Source organism: Zootoca vivipara, chromosome 2 (genome assembly GCF_965207765.1).
Source record: "Zootoca vivipara chromosome 2, rZooViv2.hap1.1, whole genome shotgun sequence".
In the NCBI taxonomy this organism is placed as follows: Eukaryota; Metazoa; Chordata; class Lepidosauria; order Squamata; family Lacertidae; genus Zootoca; species Zootoca vivipara.
In genome coordinates this window covers 117846647-117866344 of record NC_142584.1, presented here as the reverse complement: position 1 = coordinate 117866344, position 19698 = coordinate 117846647, and the positions used below count along the sequence as shown (strand labels likewise).

Below are 19698 nucleotides of genomic sequence, written 5' to 3'. Positions count from 1 at the left end.
AGGGGATATAATGGAACCTTGGAAATGCTGTGCCCTACAGGTTCCTCTTGTGGCAGGAGGGGGCCTGTGGGAGGGCAGCATGGAAAAGGAGGAGGATTGAGTTAATATTACAAGAAAAGGATTTTAAACTGAAATAGAAAACCCGCTATAAGCTTTTAGATTTTGTTTAGGGAAAACCAGGAGGAAGATTATCGAGGAAGTCACAATTATAAGGTTAAGATAATAAGAATTGGGGAGTTAAAATTCTCCCCTACTATTGTTATGTGTATATTTGTTTAAGTATGTTTATGAAAGAGCTGGGGGAAACCAATCCTCAGAGCTCCTCCATTCCTGTCCCTTCAGTGGCAGGGGGGGGAAGAGGGGGGAGGAGGGAGGGGGGAGGTCAAACCCAGCTCACAATGGACCCCCTTTGATTCTCAAAGCGCACGGGTTTCACTGGTGGCAGAGGTGGACCAGTGGGTGGAGGGAAAACGAAGGGACAGTGTTGTATTGTATGTCTGTGTAGTTGTGTAGTTTGTTTAGTTTTGTTTGAAAATTAATAAAAATTATTATAAAAAAATACATTAAAACACCAGTCATTAAAAACTTCCCTAAACAGGTCTGCCTTTAGGTATTTTCTAAATGTCAGGTAGTTGTTTATCTCTCTGAACTCTGATGGGAGGGCGTTCCACAGGGTGGGTGCCACTACCAAGAAGGCCCTCTGCCTGGTTCCCTGTAGCTTTGCTTCTCACAGTGAGGGAACCGCCAGAAGGCCCTCAGCGCTGGACCTCAGTGTCCGGGCAGAACGACCCAAAGTAATTACATCATTTCCATCCCACATTGAAACTCTCTCCATCCTACAATATTATTTATCCAAAGGGGAAACCAATACAATATAAAACATTGAAACTCTTATGCTCATGTTTGTTTTTTTCCATAGAATCTTAGTATTGTAGAGTTGGAAGGGATCCAAAGGGTCCCTTGTTTGTCCATGGTATTGGTAAATAAAACAACACCTGGATAGCTCAGTTGGTTAGAGTGTGGTGCTTATAACACCAAATGGTAATAATAATAATAATAATAATAATAATAATAATAATAATAATAATAATTTATACCCCACCCATCTGGCTGGGTTTTGCCAGCCAATCTGGGCAGCTCCCAACAGAATATTAAAAACACGATAAAACACCAAACATTAAAAACATCCCTAAACAGGGCTGCCTTCAGATGTCTTCTAAAAGTTAGATAGTGGTTTCTTTCCTTGACATCTGATGGGAGGGCGTTCCACAGGGCGGGTTCCACCACTGAGAAGACCCTCTGCCTGGTTTCTTATAACCTCACTTCTTGCAGGGAGGCAACCGCCAGAAGGCCCTCGGAGCTGGACCTAAGTGAACAATGGGGGTGGAGACGCTCCTTCAGGTATACAGGGCCAGGGCCATTTAGGGCTTTAAAGGTCAGCACCAACACTTTGAACTGTGCTCGGAAACGTACTGGGAGCCAATATTGGTCTTTCAGGACCAGTGTTATATGGTCTCGGTGTTAGGTGATCCTCAGAGTCCCTTCCAACTCTCCAATTCTATGATTTTAAATAATCCCCAAAGATTCTAAAGAGATCAGCAGAGGTGACTGTAAGGGGGAGGGATTATAGAGACCCCCCCCATCAGGAGCAGCCCGTCTCCAAGCAGTCATGAAAGCGCGGGCTCTGAAGGGGTGAGTCAGGAGATGGAGAAGGAGTGCCAGGGCTCTGGCAGCATTGGAGAGCCCCTGCGCCACAGGCAGGCAGAGAGAGAGGTGGGAAGGGTGGACAGGCAGAAGGCAGAAGGCAGACCGTAGACCCTTCCCCCTGGGGGAAGGAGGAGGAGGAGAAAGGGGAGGAGATTCATTGTCCCGAGGCTTTTATGTTGGTCAAAGTCGCGAAAAGGGGCAGTGCCGGATTCTGATACGGAATGAGAAGACATGAAACTGACAGCTGACTACACTGTAAATAACGTGCACCAATAAAGACTTTTGAAAGACAAGTATGTGGAAGGTCGTTACTCAGGAGTAGTCTGAACAACCCTGACAGTGACCATCCGATCTCTGCTTAAAAACCTCCAAGGCAGGGAAGTCGACCACATTCCAGGGTCATCTCTTCCACTGTCAAACAGCTCTTATCCTTCTTCCTAATGTTTGGTCAGAGTCTCCTTTCTGACCACCCTCTGGTGCAGCAGCAGCAGCAGCAAACAAACAAACTTGCTCCATCTTCCATGTGACGGCAGTCCTTCAGATATCTGAAGATGGCTATTTCATCTCCTCTCGGTCTCCTCTTCTCCAGGCTAAACATACCTGACTCCCTCAGTCATTCCTCATCAGGTTTGGTTACTGTGAATGCTCTCCCTTGTTTCCTCTCCACTCACCTGGATCCTGATGGAACTATCGGTGTAGTTGGTTGTGTCGACGGCAAACCGGAAAGTCCCCTGGTGGTCAGTTGTGTAGTTGGCTCTGTGTCCTGATTGGTCAACACGGATCTCAACGGTTTTGTTGGCAATTGGAACATTGGCACCGTCCACGAGCTTCGCCTGGATGGGCAGAGGCCAAGAGACAGCAAAGACTTTTATTTCAGACAGGGAACTACATTGGCAAATAACTTGGGAGCACTGCAGTGTCTTACTTCAGAATAGCTTAAGTTGCATTTTCCATTAAATTCCATTGTACAGGTGGTTATTGGGTTGTCTTTATTTTTATTATGTACTAGCTGGCCCTGCACGCGTTGCTGTGCGCTAGTCTGTGAAATGGAGGGTCATAGTCCCCCCATAGCTGCCAAGTACCCCGTTTTCCCTGGGAAACCCCTGTTTTTACTTACCTTTTCCCGGTGGCCCCCCCATATCACTTCGTCTCCCGTTTTTCTCTGTTATTTTCTCCTGCCGGCGGCCATTTTTTCCTTTCCTATTTGCCCTTCTATGGGCACCAAAAATGGCCACCGCCGGCTTAAAAAGTCGCATCTACGCATGTCCGGAAGTGCATAGAAGCGACTTCCGGTGTCGGCGGCGGCCATTTTTGGTGCCCATAGATGGGCGGAGCGACACTGGAAGTTGCGTCGACACACTTCCTGACATGCGTACAAGCAACTTTCGAAGCTGGTGGTGGCCATTCTTGGTGCCCATAGAAGGGCAAAGTGACACCAGAAGTTACGTCGACGCAACTTCCGGTGTCACACGGCTGCCGGTCCCGGATTCTGCAGTCCGGGACTTGGAAGATAAGAGTCCCCCTTCAGATCCCCCTGAGCCTCAGAGTCCCCCTGTTTTACAGGTGTCATGTTTAAACAGGGGTATCCCTGTGAATTCCCCCACCCTGTTCCGATCTATTAGTTATCCCGTCCCCTCTTCCCTCCACCCCCCCAGGTCATCCCTGTGATTGGGGTTATCCTGTCCTGAACCATGAGGTATTTGAAGTTAGGAGGCGGGGTTTGTGGGTGTGGCATAGACTCCATGGGGAGGGAGGGGGTGTAGGAGGAGGAGCTGAGGGAATAACGCCACTTGAGGGCGCTGTTTTAGTTTGTGGAAAAGCAGGTTTGTACCTGCGCAGGTATGAGATGTGAGGCGTCCGAGGTTCTCCAAACGCTCGGGAAGTGGCATGGATTGTTGTGTCCAAATTTCAGGGCAATCGGTCAAGCGGTTACTGAGAAAAGTGGAGCCCACAGTTTCACGATTTTTACATTTTTTTATATTGTTATTTTATCTTGTGAACCACCCTGAGATTGATGGGTATACCAATTTAATTTATTAATAGTAATAACCATAATAATAATAATAATAATAATAATAATAATACCTGCCCAAAAAGCGGGATACCAGGCTTGTAGTAAGTGTCCACATTTTCAAAGGTAACTGTGCTGAGGGTTGCCGTAATTGTGGAGAAAGCATTGCCGGTCAGTTCCACCCCTGCAAAAAATGAAACAACAAATTTAGTGGGAGAGAAATTCATTCCTTTAGGCATGTGGGGAGGTGCCTTACAATAAGTCAGATTCATTTACAAGAAAGCCAGAAGCATTTCTTTTAGGTGCTGAGATTCCAAGGGAACAGAAAAGACGGTTTATGTATGCGACGACAGCTGCGTGGATGCTATTTGCCCAGAGATGGAAAGAAGACAAATGGCCAGAAGAGAATGGCAGATCAAGTTGATGGGCTATGCTGAAATGGCACATGCGAGGCGGATGCTCTAACCCCGAACTGGAAGGGGCTCTCCAGAGTTCCAGAAATGAGTCTCTAACCGGCCCTCAGGATTGAAAAAAAGCTGTCTGAGGCTGGCTGCCTAACCTGGGTCCTTCTGAATGAAAAGTGAATGTTCAGTCACTGGTCGGCACAACCTGCTGTCATTATTACCGTATTATTATTATTATTATTATTATTATTATTATTATTATTATTTATACCCCGCCCATCTGGCTGGGTTTCCCCCGCCACTCTGGGCGGCTTCCAACAAGTACCAAAATACATTAAAATATCACAGATTAAAAACATTAAAAGCTTCCCTAAACAGGGCTGCCTTTAGGTGTTTTCTAAATGTAAAATAGTTGTTTATCTCCTTGACCTCCGATGGAAGGGCGTTCCACAGGGCGGGCACCACTACTGAGAAGGCCCTCTGTCTGGTTCCCTGTAGCATTGCTTCTCGCAATGAGGGAACCGCCAGAAGGCCCTCGGCGCTGGATCTCAGTGTCCGGGCTGAACAATGGGGGTGGAGACGCTCCTTCAGGTATACTGGACTGAGGCCATTTAGGGCTTTAAAGGTCAGCACCAACACTTTGAATTGTGCTCGAAAACGAACTGGGAGCCAATGTAGGTGTTATGTGGTCTCGGCGGCTGCTCCCAGTCACCAGTCGAGCTGCCGCATTCTGGATTAGTTGTAGTTTCCGGGTCACCTTCAAAGGTAGCCCCACGTAGGGCGCATTGCAGTAGTCCAAGCGGGAGATAACTAGAGCATGCACCACTCTGGTGAGACAGTCTGTTGAATGCCCTCTGCACATGCCCCAGCACGGGCTTTCTGTGGCCACACTGCCCCCAACCCAGTTCTGATCAGCACACCCTGCCCTTCTGTTCCACAAAACCCACCGGTGCCTTCCTCAACGATCTTGCCCTCCACTTCAAGTTTCATCTGAGACGAATCCCGCTTCATCTGAAAAACCTTCGTTTTCACCACCTGAGAGAAGCAGCCGTTTGCATCTGCCTATTTGGGAAGCCAAAGATTTGCAAGGTTGTTAACAACAACAACAACAACAACAACAACAACAACAACAACAACAACAACAACAACAACTTCTCTTTTTTTCTGTCCTAGTGTTATTATTACTATACTACTATTAAACAAAACTATAAACCATAGCTAGAAGCCACTGAAGCTGTTTACGAGATAAAAGTAGGATAAAACATGCCAGTATTTCAAACTCTGGAAACAACTTGAACAATAAAACCATCATTACAAATTCTAAAAACAACAAAGCCATTTATAGAATTCAAAGAACATGGAATCATAGAAGTGAAGAGTTTGGAAGGGACCCCAAGGGTCATCTATATGCTATATGTAGAATGGCTGACTCTCACTCCAGGGGAAGACTTGTTTTTTTAGGGGGCGGCGGGTAAAATAGCTGCCCGAATGGCATGATGATGGGGGCAGCTGTCTAATTTCAACTGGTAACTTAGTCCAGAGGGCTGGACCTGCAACACTAAAAGTCCAGCTTCTGGCACAAATCAAGTCCTCTGCTGGGGAACGTGGTCACCACTGAGAAGGCTTTGGCTGTCCAAGTCTTCCTTTAGCTTCCTTTAACTCTCAGCCCTAACTGGGGATGCTGAGAATCAAACCTGAGACCTCCTGCATGCAAAGGAGATGCTCTTCTACTGAGCTTCAACCCTTCCCAGTTAGACTGCAAATCTGTATTGTGCCTAAGTTTTATTTTGGAGACTCACCTTTCCACTGAACTCTTCACATACACCCCCCAGCTCTGCCCAAGAACATGAGCCTGTGTAACTGCTGTACCCTCGGCCTCTGGCATCGTTGTATTTTCGGCAAACGCGTATCTTCACCTGGCCAGGAACGGGCATCCCATAGGTGTACCTGGAGACAGAAACGGTCATAGATAGCATTGATTAAGGGCTTATCTACACTTACTTTTCCTCCGTGCTTTGCAGGCATTACCTATGCTTTAAAGCTCTGAGTGCTCATTTTTGGGGTTCTTTTTTCTGCAGAGCTTTCCCTGTGAAAACCCACTCTCTACCACTGAATCGGAGCAAATGGCAAACCACAGAAAATCCCAATTTGTTGCATTTCAGCTTTAAAGAGCAGGTTTTTGTGGGGGAAACTCTGGGGTGTATGAAAAACTGCTCCGACACAGAGTTGTGTGAAAAGTTAGTGTGGGGAAGCCCTCAGAAAGGATACAGAGATATAGGGAAGATTGACAATACTGCCTCTTTTTAAAAATAAAATAAAATAAATCTTTATACGGTATATATATTTTTCATGTGTGCTTATTGTCTAGAGTTTGGTGAAGATGTTTTCCCAGGAACACAGCAGAATATGTACTAGATCGGACTTTCCATCCCTCTATAGACTAATATTGTCTACTCTGACTGGTAGTAGCTTCTCTCCAGGATCTGTGGTAGAGAAAGGGTCTTAGATACCACATTTTGTTGTTGTTGTTTAGTCATTTAGTCATGTCCAACTCTTTGTGACCCCATGGACCAGAGCATGCCAGGCACTCCTGTCTTCCACTGCATCCCACAGTTTGGTCAAACTCATGTTCGTAGCTTCGAGAACACTGTCCAACCATCTCGTCCTCTGTCGTCCCCTTCTCCTTGTGCCCTCCATCTTTCCCAACATCAGGGTCTTTTCCAGGAAGTCTTCTCTTCTCATGAGGTGGCCAAAGTCTTGGAGCCTCAGCTTCAGGATCTGTCCTTCCAGTGAGCACTCAGGGCTGATTTCCTTCAGAATGGATAGGTTTGATCTTCTTGCAGTCCATGGGACAGCACCATAATTCAAAAGCATCCATTCTTCGGCGATCAGCCTTCTTTATGGTCCAGCTCTCACTTCCATACATCACTACTGGGAAAACCATAGCTTTAACTATATGGACCTTTGTCGACAAGGTGATGTCTCTGCTTTTTAAGATGCTTTTAAAGACACCACATTTAGTAACCACAATTAAGTAAATTCTGAATGTGATGGATGGACTTGAAGTGATGCCATTTTCCCAACTTCTGGTTTAAAGTCACTTGCAGGAGTCCTGACTCACCACCTGCAGCACCCACCACCCCGTTGCCTCCCAGCATCTCCCCTAGGTAATCCCACCCTCCAGGGGGCAGTACTTCCCACTTTGGGAACCACCACCCTCCTCCCACCAAGAAGTCCTCGATGTTCCCACTTACACTCCACAAACAGTCGCTTTCAATTCCTCGGCCATAATTGTGACGACCTCAGGTGCCTTCACCACAACTTCGAATTTGGGCAATACTACAGAAGGGAAAAGAATAGGGGAGGTGAAGGAAAGCTTTGGCTGGACTTGGAAACCTCACCTTTAAGATTCCAAAACAGCCTATCACCCGTTCCTCTACTGCAGGCATGTCCAACAGGTAGATTGTGATCTACCGGTAGACCACTGGACGTCTGTGGTAGATCACCGGTAGATCAGTGGCTCCCCCCAAAGAAGCTTAAAAAATTGGCTTCCCTAAAAAAAAACTCAACATCTTTGCCCTCCACCCCTAAAATGACCTGAACCACCAAAAACTGGGCTTTCCTTCCTTAAAAAAAGCTCAATGTCAATGTTGCTTTCCTCCTCCCTAAAGAAGCTCAACAACCTTTACGTGAACCCCCCAAAACAAGGCTTTCCTTCCTAAAAAAGCTCAACAACTTTGACCTGAACCCCCCAAAAGGGGGTAGATCACTGCCAGTTTTTTAACTCTGTGAGTAGATCGCAGTCTCTTGGAACTTGGCCACCCCTGCTCTACTGTATTATTATTATTATTATTATTATTATTATTATTATTATTATTATTATCATCATCATCCTGCCCATCCGGCTGGGTTTCCCCAGCCACTCTGGGCGGCTCCCAACTGAATATGAAAAACACGATAAAACATCAAACATTAAAAACTTCCCTAAACAGGGCTGCCTTCCGATGTCTTCTAAAAGTCTCATGGGAGGGTGTTCCACAGGGCGGGTGCCACCACCAAGAAGGCCCTGTGCCTGCTTCCCTGTGACCTCATTTCTCATTGTTATTTGCCCCTGTTGGGTGCAAACTCCACAAGGAGGCAGGAAAAGTAAATGAAGGGATAAGATACATCATGAACCCCAAGCCCCTTCTGCTCAGCATCCTGGGTGCCCAATTCCCTGCAACCCAATTGGGACCTTTCCATCCTCCTCACCATATTCCGACACTTCAAAGGCTCTCTCCTCCCATGCATTGGTGGCTTTCTGCACCTTCAGTCTGTAGGTGCCTTGAGGGGGCTCAGAGCCGAGAGGGAAGGAGAGCTGGACCAGGCCCCCTTTTAGCTCCACTTCGGTCCACTGCATCAAGCGGTTGTTCTTGGGATCCTGAAAGTCACAAGAAAGTTAAGGTTGGGGGGGATCACATGGGTTAAAAGGATGGATTGCTGTTTCTGGCTCCAGAAGAGGACAGTGCTGGGGCATATCCAGTGGTGTAATGGTCTGGGGTAGATGAGTTAGAAAGAAATTGCTATTTCTGCAGCAATCTCTGTCTCCAGAGCCCTAGAACCATGCAATAGGCATGAAAGGGGAGTATTGGGGAGTATTGGGGTCAAACTCCACTATGAGATGTCACCAGCATTCAGGATCGCTGGTCAAACTCCACTATGAGATGTCACCAGCATTCAGGATCACAGGTGGTCAAACACCTGGAATCATACCGTGTTTCTCCAAAAATAAGACACCGTCTTATATTTATTTTTCCTCAAAACACACACATGGTGGCTTATTTTCAGGGGATGTCTTATTTTCGGGGTATGGCTTATTTTCGGAGAAACATGGTTAGAATCATAGAGTTGGAAGAGACCACAAGGGCCATCCAGTCCAACCCCCTGCCAGGCAGGAAACACCACCAAAGCATTCCTGACAGATGGCTGTCAAGCCTCCGCTTAAAGCCCTCAAAAGAAGGAGACTCCACATAACTGATCAGAAGACATGCCACACGCACACCCTTTGAATGCTTATCAACTTTGGGGAGCCCAGCCCCCTCAAATATTTTACTGGGTGCAGGCCCATCATAACCACATTGAGCGCCGTGGCGCAAAGGTCCCGCTGCCACCACCCCCAACTCACCACGGGCGCAGAGGAGGGACATGGCATGGGCAGGCCAGGTGCTGAGGGTGGGCCGGGCTCAGGGGTGCCGCAGCAGGTGGGTCAGGCTGCCTGGTTGTCCTCCGGGGTGCCTCTGCTGGGGGGGGGGCGGTGTCGCGCAGCGCCCGGCCTCTCGCCCTCCTCATGCCCCTGACCCGCCAGGCTGAGGCCGGAACTCGAACCCACAGCGGGCAGGAGAGAGGGAGGCAAGGAGCAGGGCGAGCGGGAGGGCAGCCAGGCGGGTGAAGCACAGCTGCCGCAGGCGTGGCGCAGCGCCCCCTGGAGGCCCGGTGCCCTGGTGCATTGTGCCACCCAACCTTGCCTTAGGGCCGGCCCTGACTGGGTGTGGAGCTGGCTCCTAGGATCCCAGAGCTGGTCTGTCAGCACAGAAGGGGAGCTTTCTAGCCACAGGGAGCACTGACCTGATCCAGGGGGCTGCAAATTGGGGGCAGATGAACAGGCTTGCACACAGCCCTACTTCAAACCCTCCAAAGAGGGGCTTCGTTGACAATTAACCAGCAATTTCAACAGACAGAGGAGTTTGTTTGAGGAACCGTGCAAACAAATTCACTCCAGCGGGGAGGGGAGAAGGGGAGGCAGGCAGGCAAAGAGAACCTCAGAGCCTGCTGAAGCTGGACTCATCCTCACCACAGCATCACCATCATTTCTTACCTGCCCTTTGCCAGGAGAAGCCACAACAAGGCCACCTACGAACTCTGGAAGCTGAATGTGTTATAGCAGGGGTCCCCAGACTATGGCCCGGGGGCCGGATGCGGCCCAATTAGCCTGCCAATCCGGCCCGCGACGACCCCCGCCGCCCGCCGCCCGCTCTTTCCGGGTTGGGAAAAAAGCGCCGAAAATCCTTTCTGTGCATGCGTATGGGCCTCTCCCGACCCGGAAGAAGTCATTTCTGGTGCACTTCCGGGTCGGGGGAGGCCCACGTGCATGCGCACAACGGATTTTCGGCGCTTTTTCCACCAGGGAAGCGCGCCGCCATGCCAGTAAGCGCCCGTGCGCGCGCTCCCCCACCCTCCGGCCCGCCGCGCGATCGGCGCGGTGGGAACCGGCCCAAACGCCGGTAAGTCTGGGAACAGTTATAGGATATACTGATTTGAAGAAATTGCAGATAATGTGTGCAGTTCTCTCCTCTCCTCTCCTTCCAGAGGATCTTGAACCCAAAGCAATGTTTTCAGCTGAGTTGATGCCTATCCAGGACCTGACTTTCCTTTATATTAAAACGAGCTGATTAATTGATAGTTATCTCTCGCTTGGACTCAGGGCTGTCTCAAGCAGGTCGGGCGCAGCGCACAACATGGCTTCCGCACGGCTTTACCGCGCAGTGCCCGCCTACCAGCCCAGCACCCTGGCACCCCACGCCATCAAGACTACCCCTAGAGCCAGGCCTGCTTGGACTACTGCAAGGCACTCTATGTGGGGCTACCTTTGAAGGTGACCCGGAAACTACAATTAATCCAGAATGCGGCAGCTAGATTGGTGACTGGGAGTGGATGCCAAGACCACATAACACTGGTCTTGAAAGACCTACATTGGCTCCCAGTGCGTTTCCAAGCACAATTCAAAGTGTTGGTGCTGACCTTTAAAGCCCTAAACAGCCTCGTTCCAGAGCGTCTCCACCTCCATCGTTCTGCCCGGACACTGAGGTCCAGTGCCGAGGGCCTTCTGGGGGTTCCCTTGCTGCGAGAAGCCAAGTTGCAGGGAACCAGGCAGAGGGCCTTCTCGGTAGTGGCACCTGCCCTGTGGAACGCCCTCCCACCAGATGTCAAAGAGAAAAACAACTACCAGACTTTTAGAGGACATCTGAAGGCAGCCCTGTTTAGGGAAGCTTTAAATGTTTTATAAATTATTGTATTTTAATATTTCTGTGGGAAGCCGCCAAGAGTGGCTAGGGAAACCAAGCCAAAAGGGCGGGGTATAAATAATAAATTATTATTATTATTATTATTATTATTATTATTATTATTATTATTGCAAGGGGGGCAGAGAGAAGACAACTTCTTCATGTCCTTTTTACATTCAGCACAACCTCCTAAGCATCTGCACTCTAAATAATAACAATAACAACATATAATAGTAACAAATGATAGTAACAAATTAATAAAATAATACTAATAATAATACTAATAATACTACTACTACTACTAATAATAATAATACTAATTATTATTAACTAATAATAATAATACTAATACTAATAATTATTATTATTATTTAGGAGGTGGTTATTATTTAGGAGGCCACTGGTCCCATCACCTCCTGGCAAATAGAAGGGGAAGAAATGGAGGCAGTGAGAGATGTTACTTACAATAATAATAATTCTTAAACGCCACCCATCTGACCGGGTTACCCTGGCCACACTGGGCAGCTTCTGACCAAATACAGAGCAGGGGGCTGGGTGGAATTCATCAAACATTAAAAGCTTCCTTCCTTCAAAGTCATATACTGTAGTTGTTTAACTCTAAAGCAAGCCCTAAAGCAAGTACCTGTCAGAACTTGCTGACAGGTAGTTGGATGATTGTAGCCACAGTTAATAGCTAAACCCCCTTTTCTGTTTGTAGCAAATATTTGCCCGAGATTCCAAGGTAACATCGGCTGGAGAACTGCACCGCAAAATTTGGATAAATGTGAATGTCAAAGGATAGCTGGGTTCTGCTTTGCACATTGTACCCCCGTCCCCAAAATTGCTATAGGTAATTATGATGAGAGGTGAAGAGGAATTGCCCACTTACCTGGAGGTAAATCAATGGGATCTGTGGAAGCAAAAGACAGGAGGGAGGGGGAGAGAAATTGAAGATGACAATGATTGAGAAACTCCCTCAAAGGCAAATCCCACCCCACAACTTCCCCAGCAGTGTTTTATGCTTATTTATTCCTTTTAAAGCATTTCTAAGCAGCTTAGTATGGGGGAGGACCCTAGAGGTGTACACTATGCACAACATAGAAACAATATCCATTAAAGACCCCAAAAAAACCCACAACTCCGTCAACTATTAATTCAATAGCTGCTGGTCCCCACTCACCTAATGCTCTCTCCAGGATAGAAACACTTGTCTTTTTTTTTACTCTTGGGACTTATGGTAGGAAAAAGTTTATTCCCATCTCTGAAAAACTGACCCATAGAATAAGCCCCTCAGACTTTGCATCTCTTTTGAGGCTGTTTGCTATTCATATGACCAAACAACCTCGTGTTTGGCATGTTCCTACTCAATACAATTTTATCTGGCAACATTTATGAATACCTGATGTATTTTCTATAAATATGTATGTTGTATCCCAACATTCATTCATTACACTATTCATTCTTTTTAAAGCTTGATGATGATGATGAGGAGTCTCAAAGTGGCTAACATTCTCCTTTCCCTTCCTCCCCCACAACAAACACTCTGTGAGGTGAGTGAGGCTGAGAGACTTCAGAGAAGTGTGACTAGCCCAAGGTCACCCAGCAGCTGCATGTGGAGGAGCGGAGACACGAACCCGGTTCCCCAGATTAGTTCACCTGCCACTGCAATAATGGTAGCAGTCCACTCAACATGAAGATGAGGGAGTTTTTCCTCAATTTGCCTAACAAGCGTGTCACGACAGGTGCCTGATCGTTCCAACAGTCTATTTTCAGGGACAGGTGTCGGCAGTCCCCTCAGCACAGAGAAAAGCTCTGTGGAGCAGCTATTCAGTGATGTTAAGGAGGCAGCAAAGCTGATTTTCAACTTTAACTGTTTCCCCACTTATACTCCCACTTTGATAAACTGGATCAGTTGGTTTTCAACTGAACTGAAAGCTGAAACTTTCAGCTGAGTCATTTTTCACCTAAAAAACCCCACACCTGAAATTCAAAATGAGCTTTGTTTTTAAAAGCTTAGCTTTAATATATATATATTATTACACTCACACACACACACACACACACACACACACACACACACGGACTCTTCCAGTAACTATATACAGCACAGGTCTGCCCTTGTGGCTCAATGGAAGTAGAAACTGCTTCACATGTACTGCTACGTTGTCGTTTTTATGAGGATATACGTTTGACTTTTATTACACCTGTTTTGCAGAAGTCCATGAAAGAATCCAAACACCATAGTTTAAAACTTCTGATGAGAATCCCAAGACTACATTAAATGTAGCCAAATTCTGTGTGTCTGCAATCAATCGCAGGAAGCAAGTGGTATCCCATAATGATCAAACCCCTAAATGTTAACTATAGGGGGTACACTAACAATTAATTTTAATTTTAATATTTAAATCCTTGTTATATTCAGACTGTCCTTTGTATTTTTGATATGTTTTATGATCTGTGATATTGTGCGTGTTGATGCTGGTCTGCGACCGTATTAATAAATTCATTCATACACACACACACACACACACACACACACACACACACACACATACTGACTCTTCCAGTAACTAGATCTGTACTGTGTGGAACTATAATTTAGTGGGTTTTTTTTTTACTCCTTCCACAGAGCTGAAAGCTGGTTTGTTTGTTTGTTTTTGTTTGTTTGTTTTAAAACAGAGTTTCTACCTTTAGAATTTAGCTCCAGAGTTATGTTAGTACAGTTTAGCTCCTAGCCTAAAGTGTGCTTGTGGTGCTCTTTTAGGTCTGAGCTGATGCTTTAATTAACATTAAATAATTAAAAACATAAATGGGTATTACTCTCTGATCACCCGTCTGCCTATTATACTTCGGCACTGAGAAAACTCACTTTTTCAGTAACAGGTCGGAAACTTTCATCCAGGGTGGCAACACGGAATTGAACTGGAAAGGAAATAAATTTTTTTTAAAAGCATGTTCATTTGCAGTTCTGTTCTGATGGCTTGTGGCTGATTTGTAGCATGGGTGCTCTGTGTGCAGATAAATATGTCTACAAAAGGAATGCCCAAATAGCAGGCATCACTCAACACAAATACAGTGGTACCTCTACTTACGAATTTAACGCGTTCCGAACGCACATTTGTAAGTCGAAAAAAATTGTAAGTCGAATCCCATAGGAATGCATTGGGTGAAAAAGTCCGTAAGTCGAAGCAACCCTATCTAAAAATTCATAAGTAGAAAAAAATCCTATCTAAACCGCATCCAAGATGGCGGGCGGAGCTCCATTCGTAAGTCGAAACATTCGTAAGTAGAGTTATTCGTAAGTAGAGGTACCACTGTACAAAAGGGACCCGTTCTTCATGGGTTCCCATACAACCTGTTCAATGTGCATTCATTCTGATTTGTTTGTAGGGAGAACAGATGACATCAAAGTGAGACCTTTTGAGGAAGCCGGTTTCTTATGCAAGACTTCCCAATCAACTATCGTTACATAACTTGAACATGCTGGTGTGCAATTCAAACCCCAATGTAGTGATGATCTGGAAGTGCCCTTTGAAGCCCCATTCTGTTGCCCCTAACAACCACAGTGTATTCAGTGGAAGAGGACATGCTCAGCCTCTGGCGTTTCCGCGTAGAGCTTCAGTGGGGTACGAGAACTGAAAATAAGGCCTATTTATTTCGCATCTGGCAACCCATACGCCCCTTGGGTGCATGGGTAGACGAGTCTAAAAAGCCCAGGGCTAGGGTATGCCATGTCAGCTTCTCAACATCCCAATGGATCACCAGCCCAACATCATGATATGGTAATAAAGGTAAAGGTAAATGACCCCTGGACGGTTAAGTCCAGTCAAAGGTGACCATGGGGTTGCAATGCTCATCTCGCTTTCAGGCCGAGGGAGCCGGCGTTTGTCCATAGACAGCTTTCCAGGTCATGTGGCCAGCAGGACTAAACTGCTTCTGGCACAACAGAACACCGTGACGGAAACCAGAGCGCATGGAAACAGCATTTACCTTCCTGCCGCTGCGGTACCTATTATTATTATTATTATTTTATTTGTACCCCGCCCATCTGGTCGGCTCTCCCCCGCCACTCTGGGCAGCTTCCAACACACATCAAAATACATTCAAATATCACAGACTAAAAACTTCCCTGCCACTACCGAGAAGGCCCTCTGCCTGGTTCCCTGTAGCTTTGCTTCTCGCAGTGAGGGAACCACCAGAAGGCCCTCGGTGCTGGATCTCAGTGTCCGGTCTGAACGATGGAGGTGGAGACGCTCCTTCAGGTATACAGGACCGAGGCCGTTTACGGCTTTAAAGGTCAGCAGCAACACTTTGAATTGTGCTTGGAAACGCACTGGGAGCCAATGTAGGTCTTTCAAGACCAGTGTTATGTGGTCCCAGCGGCCGCTCCCAGTCACCAGTCTGGCTGCCGCATTTATTTTTCTACTTGCACTTCGATGTGCTTTCGAACTGCTAGGTTGGCAGGTGCTGGGACAGAGCAACGGGAGCTCACTCCGTCGCGGGGATTCGAACTGCCGACCTTCTGATTGGCAAGCCCAAGAGGCTCAGTGGTTTAGACATGCTACAGTCCAGGGGAGGAGAGGGGCAGGGAAACTGCCACCCACATTGCTCCTGCTCTCCACCACCAGGTCAGGCCTGACCCGGCGACGGAGCTGCTGCAGTCGGGCGCAAGGCACCTCGCAGCCAAGGAAAGGGGGTGGCAGTGCAGTCACCCACTCTCTTGTTCTCTGCTGCCAGATCTGGCCTGACCCCGGAGGCGGAGCTGTAGCCCGGCATAAGTGCCACAGCCTAGGAGCAGCTCCTTCTTGCATGGATCCAGGCCCCAATGAAGGAGCCTGCTTTTGGGGCGCCTGTTTGCACCCCCTCACAAAATTGCACCCGGAGCCACAGCCCCACACTACACCTTGGGGCTCATTTCCCAGATGTTATATATACTCAGTTCTGTCCTCCACCTTCTGAGAGTCCATTCCACTGTCGAGCGTTTCTTGCCGACAGAAAGTTGTCCCTGACTCCCCCCCCCCCTGAGAATCTCCTTTCTTGCATTTTGAATCCGTTGCTTCACATCCTACCCCTCTGAAGCAGCAGCAGAAAGCAAGATTGCCCCCCCCCTTCCATGTGATGACAGCCCTTCAGGTATTTGAAGATGGCTGTCATGTCACCTCTCCATCGTTTCCAGGCTGAACATGGTCTGTAGAGAGCCATGTTTACAAAGGGGATGTGGGATTTAACTAGCGGTTCTCCCTTCCCGTAACCCCAGCCTCTCACTTACCAGTCTCCCCTGGCTTGTAGATGGGCTTGTCTGTCTGGATGAAGAGCAGGACGTCCAGGTTTTTGACCAGCACAGCTTTCCGGCTCTTGAAGCGCAGCGTATCCCCTTTTACCTCCACTGTGAGGAATGCTTCTGGGGAGCTAGAAGAACCACTCAATTTGGGAACCTGGAGGAAGGAAGGAAAAAGGAATAGAGGAGCAGGCTTGGTCTGTGTATAGACTCCCACCTACCTGGAATCCAGGGGGCTCCCACTGCTGTTTTGGAAAGCGGTGTGTACACCTGACATTGTTAATCCACATCTATCCTTAATAAATGAAATATTGCATTTCGATGTATTTGGTGCATCTTTTTCATAGAGAGGAGAGGAGAGGAGAGGAGAGGAGAGGGGTTGCCAGAGGGGCCGGGGCCCTGGGTGTGAATTTTTGAGGGGGTTTGAAGCAGGCACCCCTGTTATGTATTCAGTGGTCTGTGTTTGCCTGAGCTTGAGTCTGGACTAAGGATTCTGAGCCCCTGTGTTCTGATTCGATACATGATATCCAATCACAGAAGACTTCAGGATTTGGGCCTCTGCCATTGGCTTGGAAGTTTAGACGGCCAATCACGTTGGGAGTGGGAGTGGCCCAGGCCTTCAGAAATGTATACAGTGGCACCTCAGTTTACAAACACAATTGGTTCCGGAAGTCTGTACTTAACCTGAAGTGTACTTAACCTGAAGCGAACTTTCCCATTGAAAGTACAGTGGTGCCTCGCTTAACGAATGCCCTGCTTAACGAAATTTCCGCTTAACGAAAGGATTTTTTGAGCGGAGGTTGCCTCGCTAGACGAATTCGTTTTATGAAAAATTCGTCTAACAAATCGCGGTTTCCCATAGGAATGCATTGAAATTCAATTAATGCGTTCCTATGGGCAAAAAAAAAATTCAAAAAAAAATTCAATGCATTCCTATGGGATTCGCTAGATGAATTTTTCATTATAAGAAAAGACCCGTGGAATGAATTAAATTTGTCTAGCGAGGCACCACTGTAATGGAAAGTGGATTAATCTGTTCCAGACGGTCCGTGGAGTACTTAAACTGAAGCGTACTTAACCTGAAGCGAACTTTCCCATGGAAAGTAACGGAAAGTGGATTAATCTGTTCCAGACGGGTCCGTGGAATACTCAACCTGAAGCGTACTTAACCCGAGGTCTGAGTGTAATTGGTTCCGGAAGTCCGTACTTAACCTGAAGCGAACTTTCCCATTGAAAGTAATGGAAAGTGGATTAATCCATCCCTGACAGGTCCACAGAGTACTTCAACTGAAAATACTCAAACCGAGGCGTACTTAAACAGAGGTTTGACAGTCTAGGCATTTGCTTTGCCCCTGTTGTCCAGTTCTGTTAGTTCTTGCTGTTATCACTGTGTCTTGCCTCGTGGGAACCCACCTACACTTCAACCCCCATGCAGGTGCCCCCCAGCGCAGCACGGCCGAGGGCTCCTCTCCTGGCAGCAGAGGAACCAACAGTCATGGAGATGAGCACCATAGCGGCAGGTGCTGGCATGAGGGTGCCTGCCGCAATGTGGCGGTGCTGTTTGTCCTTGGTGAAGTGCATGGCAATCTCGATTCAGGAGCATAGAGCAAAATGGCAAGCAATAAATTCTCACCTGGAATGCGATGCACTCGAACACATCCTTCTTGGTGACCATTTTAGTGAGCAGGGTCTTGTTCTGCCCTCCGTGCTCCAGAGTGATGCTCAACGTCACCGACTCATTCAGGTGGTTCAGCTGGATACAGATCTTCTTGGGCGTCTCGGTGTGGATCAAGTAGGGCACCAGAACCAAGTATTGCCTGGGAGGAGGTGGGCATGAAAGGTCAGGAGGACCAGGAAACGAGGAGGACACTGGGGGCTCTTTGTTTTTGGTTCATCATTATAGCCAGGGCTGTTTTTTCTAGAAAAAGAGGTGCTGGAACTCACCATAAACGCCTCCCTTGTTCTCTTAGAATGACAACGGCACCTACCGGTACTTGAGAGGTGCCGGAACTGAGTTCCAGCAAGTTCCAGTTGAAAAGAGCCCCAACTATAGTTATGACCCATCAAAAGCATTGGTTGAATTCCTCCCAACTGTTGTTTTCCCCCGTGACTATCTAGCTGTAGGAAGAGCCAGTGCTATTTTTATAGGTGTCTGTATCACTGCCACTTATGCAGAGGGACGGGTGACATAGTGGAGAGGTTGGCAGAGAGCATACGCACCCATGGAGCTACTCCAATGCTTCTGCAGGTGTGTCCGCACTGCGCCGACCTCCTTGCTGCTACTCCAATGCTCCTGCTGGCGCACCCACACCGCGCTGACCTCCCCACTGCCTTGCCCTTTCCCCTCTCTGTAAGTTGCAGCAAAAGCAACATCCAGCCATCAGGTAAGTGCTCCATCCCCAGCTGGCTCTAGCACCACCTCCCTACCTTCTGTCTTTGCAAAGCTGTGCATGGGGATCTAGGAGAGTTGCTCTCTGGGGGATAGAGGCAGAGGTGGGCTTTGCAGAAAGCAAGGAAGGGTGTGTGTGTGTGTGTGTGTGTGTGTGTGTGTGTGTGTGTGTGTGGTGGGAAAACCCCTCCAGCAAGCAGCTTACGGTTCTGTGGCGGACGCCGAGATGTCCCCAGGAAGGAGGAACAGCAGCAGGAGAAAGAAGCTGGGCCCCACAAGGATCCGTCCCGTCCCCATGGTGGTCAGGATACAGGCGATGGGCAGGCGAGGTGGAGGTGGAGGCTGGTCCTTCACACCCTGGACTGCTCCTGCCTTCGCCAGTCCAGCCAGTCTCTTTATAACCGACTCTCGTCCTCTACAAACAGCCCCCAGGGAGGAGGTGCTGGAAGTGTGGGCAGCTCTTGAGTCACAAAGAGCACACAGAATGTCCCCTGGCAGGCAAACAAGGGGGGGGGGGGAGAGAGAGAAAAAAAAGAGGTCACTGACAGTGTTTGTTATGCAAGGCACTGTCCTGTGTTTCACCCAGAGGGAAGGGAAGGAGGAAGCTACCCTGGGTGCTGGGAAGAAGATTTATTTCAGGCCCAGGCATTCCATAATGCCATTGCTGTCCACTTGGCACAAACAGGCTGGCAGAGCATCACACATTTTACTCAGCCATTGGCCGTTGTTCCAAACATCTGGTCCGCTTCAATGAGAAAAACCTGCCTCCCTTCCATCACAGCCTTGCCTTGAAATTCCCCGCAGGCCACTCAGGTATGGAATCCAATTCCCCCTCCTTCCCCAGCTTGTCTCGAGGCTATCCTGAGGGA

At 47.9% G+C, this 19698-nt stretch overlaps 1 protein-coding gene across 4 annotated transcripts in view; it reads right to left on the bottom strand.

Annotated features, from left to right (window-relative positions):
* LOC118080168 (alpha-2-macroglobulin) overlaps positions 1-19199 on the bottom strand; it is a 61584-nt gene extending 42385 nt beyond the window's left edge. For all 4 annotated transcript variants that reach the window (XM_060268972.2, XM_060268976.2, XM_060268979.2 and 1 more), the window contains exons 1-11: positions 19035-19199; positions 18074-18257; positions 16432-16597; positions 14032-14084; positions 12052-12072; positions 8374-8542; positions 7377-7461; positions 5922-6069; positions 5070-5184; positions 3793-3902; positions 2379-2540 (exon numbers count right to left, since the gene is read on the bottom strand). In XM_060268972.2, coding sequence (XP_060124955.1) covers positions 2379-2540; positions 3793-3902; positions 5070-5184; positions 5922-6069; positions 7377-7461; positions 8374-8542; positions 12052-12072; positions 14032-14084; positions 16432-16597; positions 18074-18257; positions 19035-19126 — 1305 coding nt within the window. In that variant the 5' untranslated portion in view covers positions 19127-19199. The remainder of the gene's footprint in view (positions 1-2378; positions 2541-3792; positions 3903-5069; positions 5185-5921; positions 6070-7376; positions 7462-8373; positions 8543-12051; positions 12073-14031; positions 14085-16431; positions 16598-18073; positions 18258-19034) is intronic.
* Between the last annotated feature and the right edge of the window lie 499 nt (positions 19200-19698).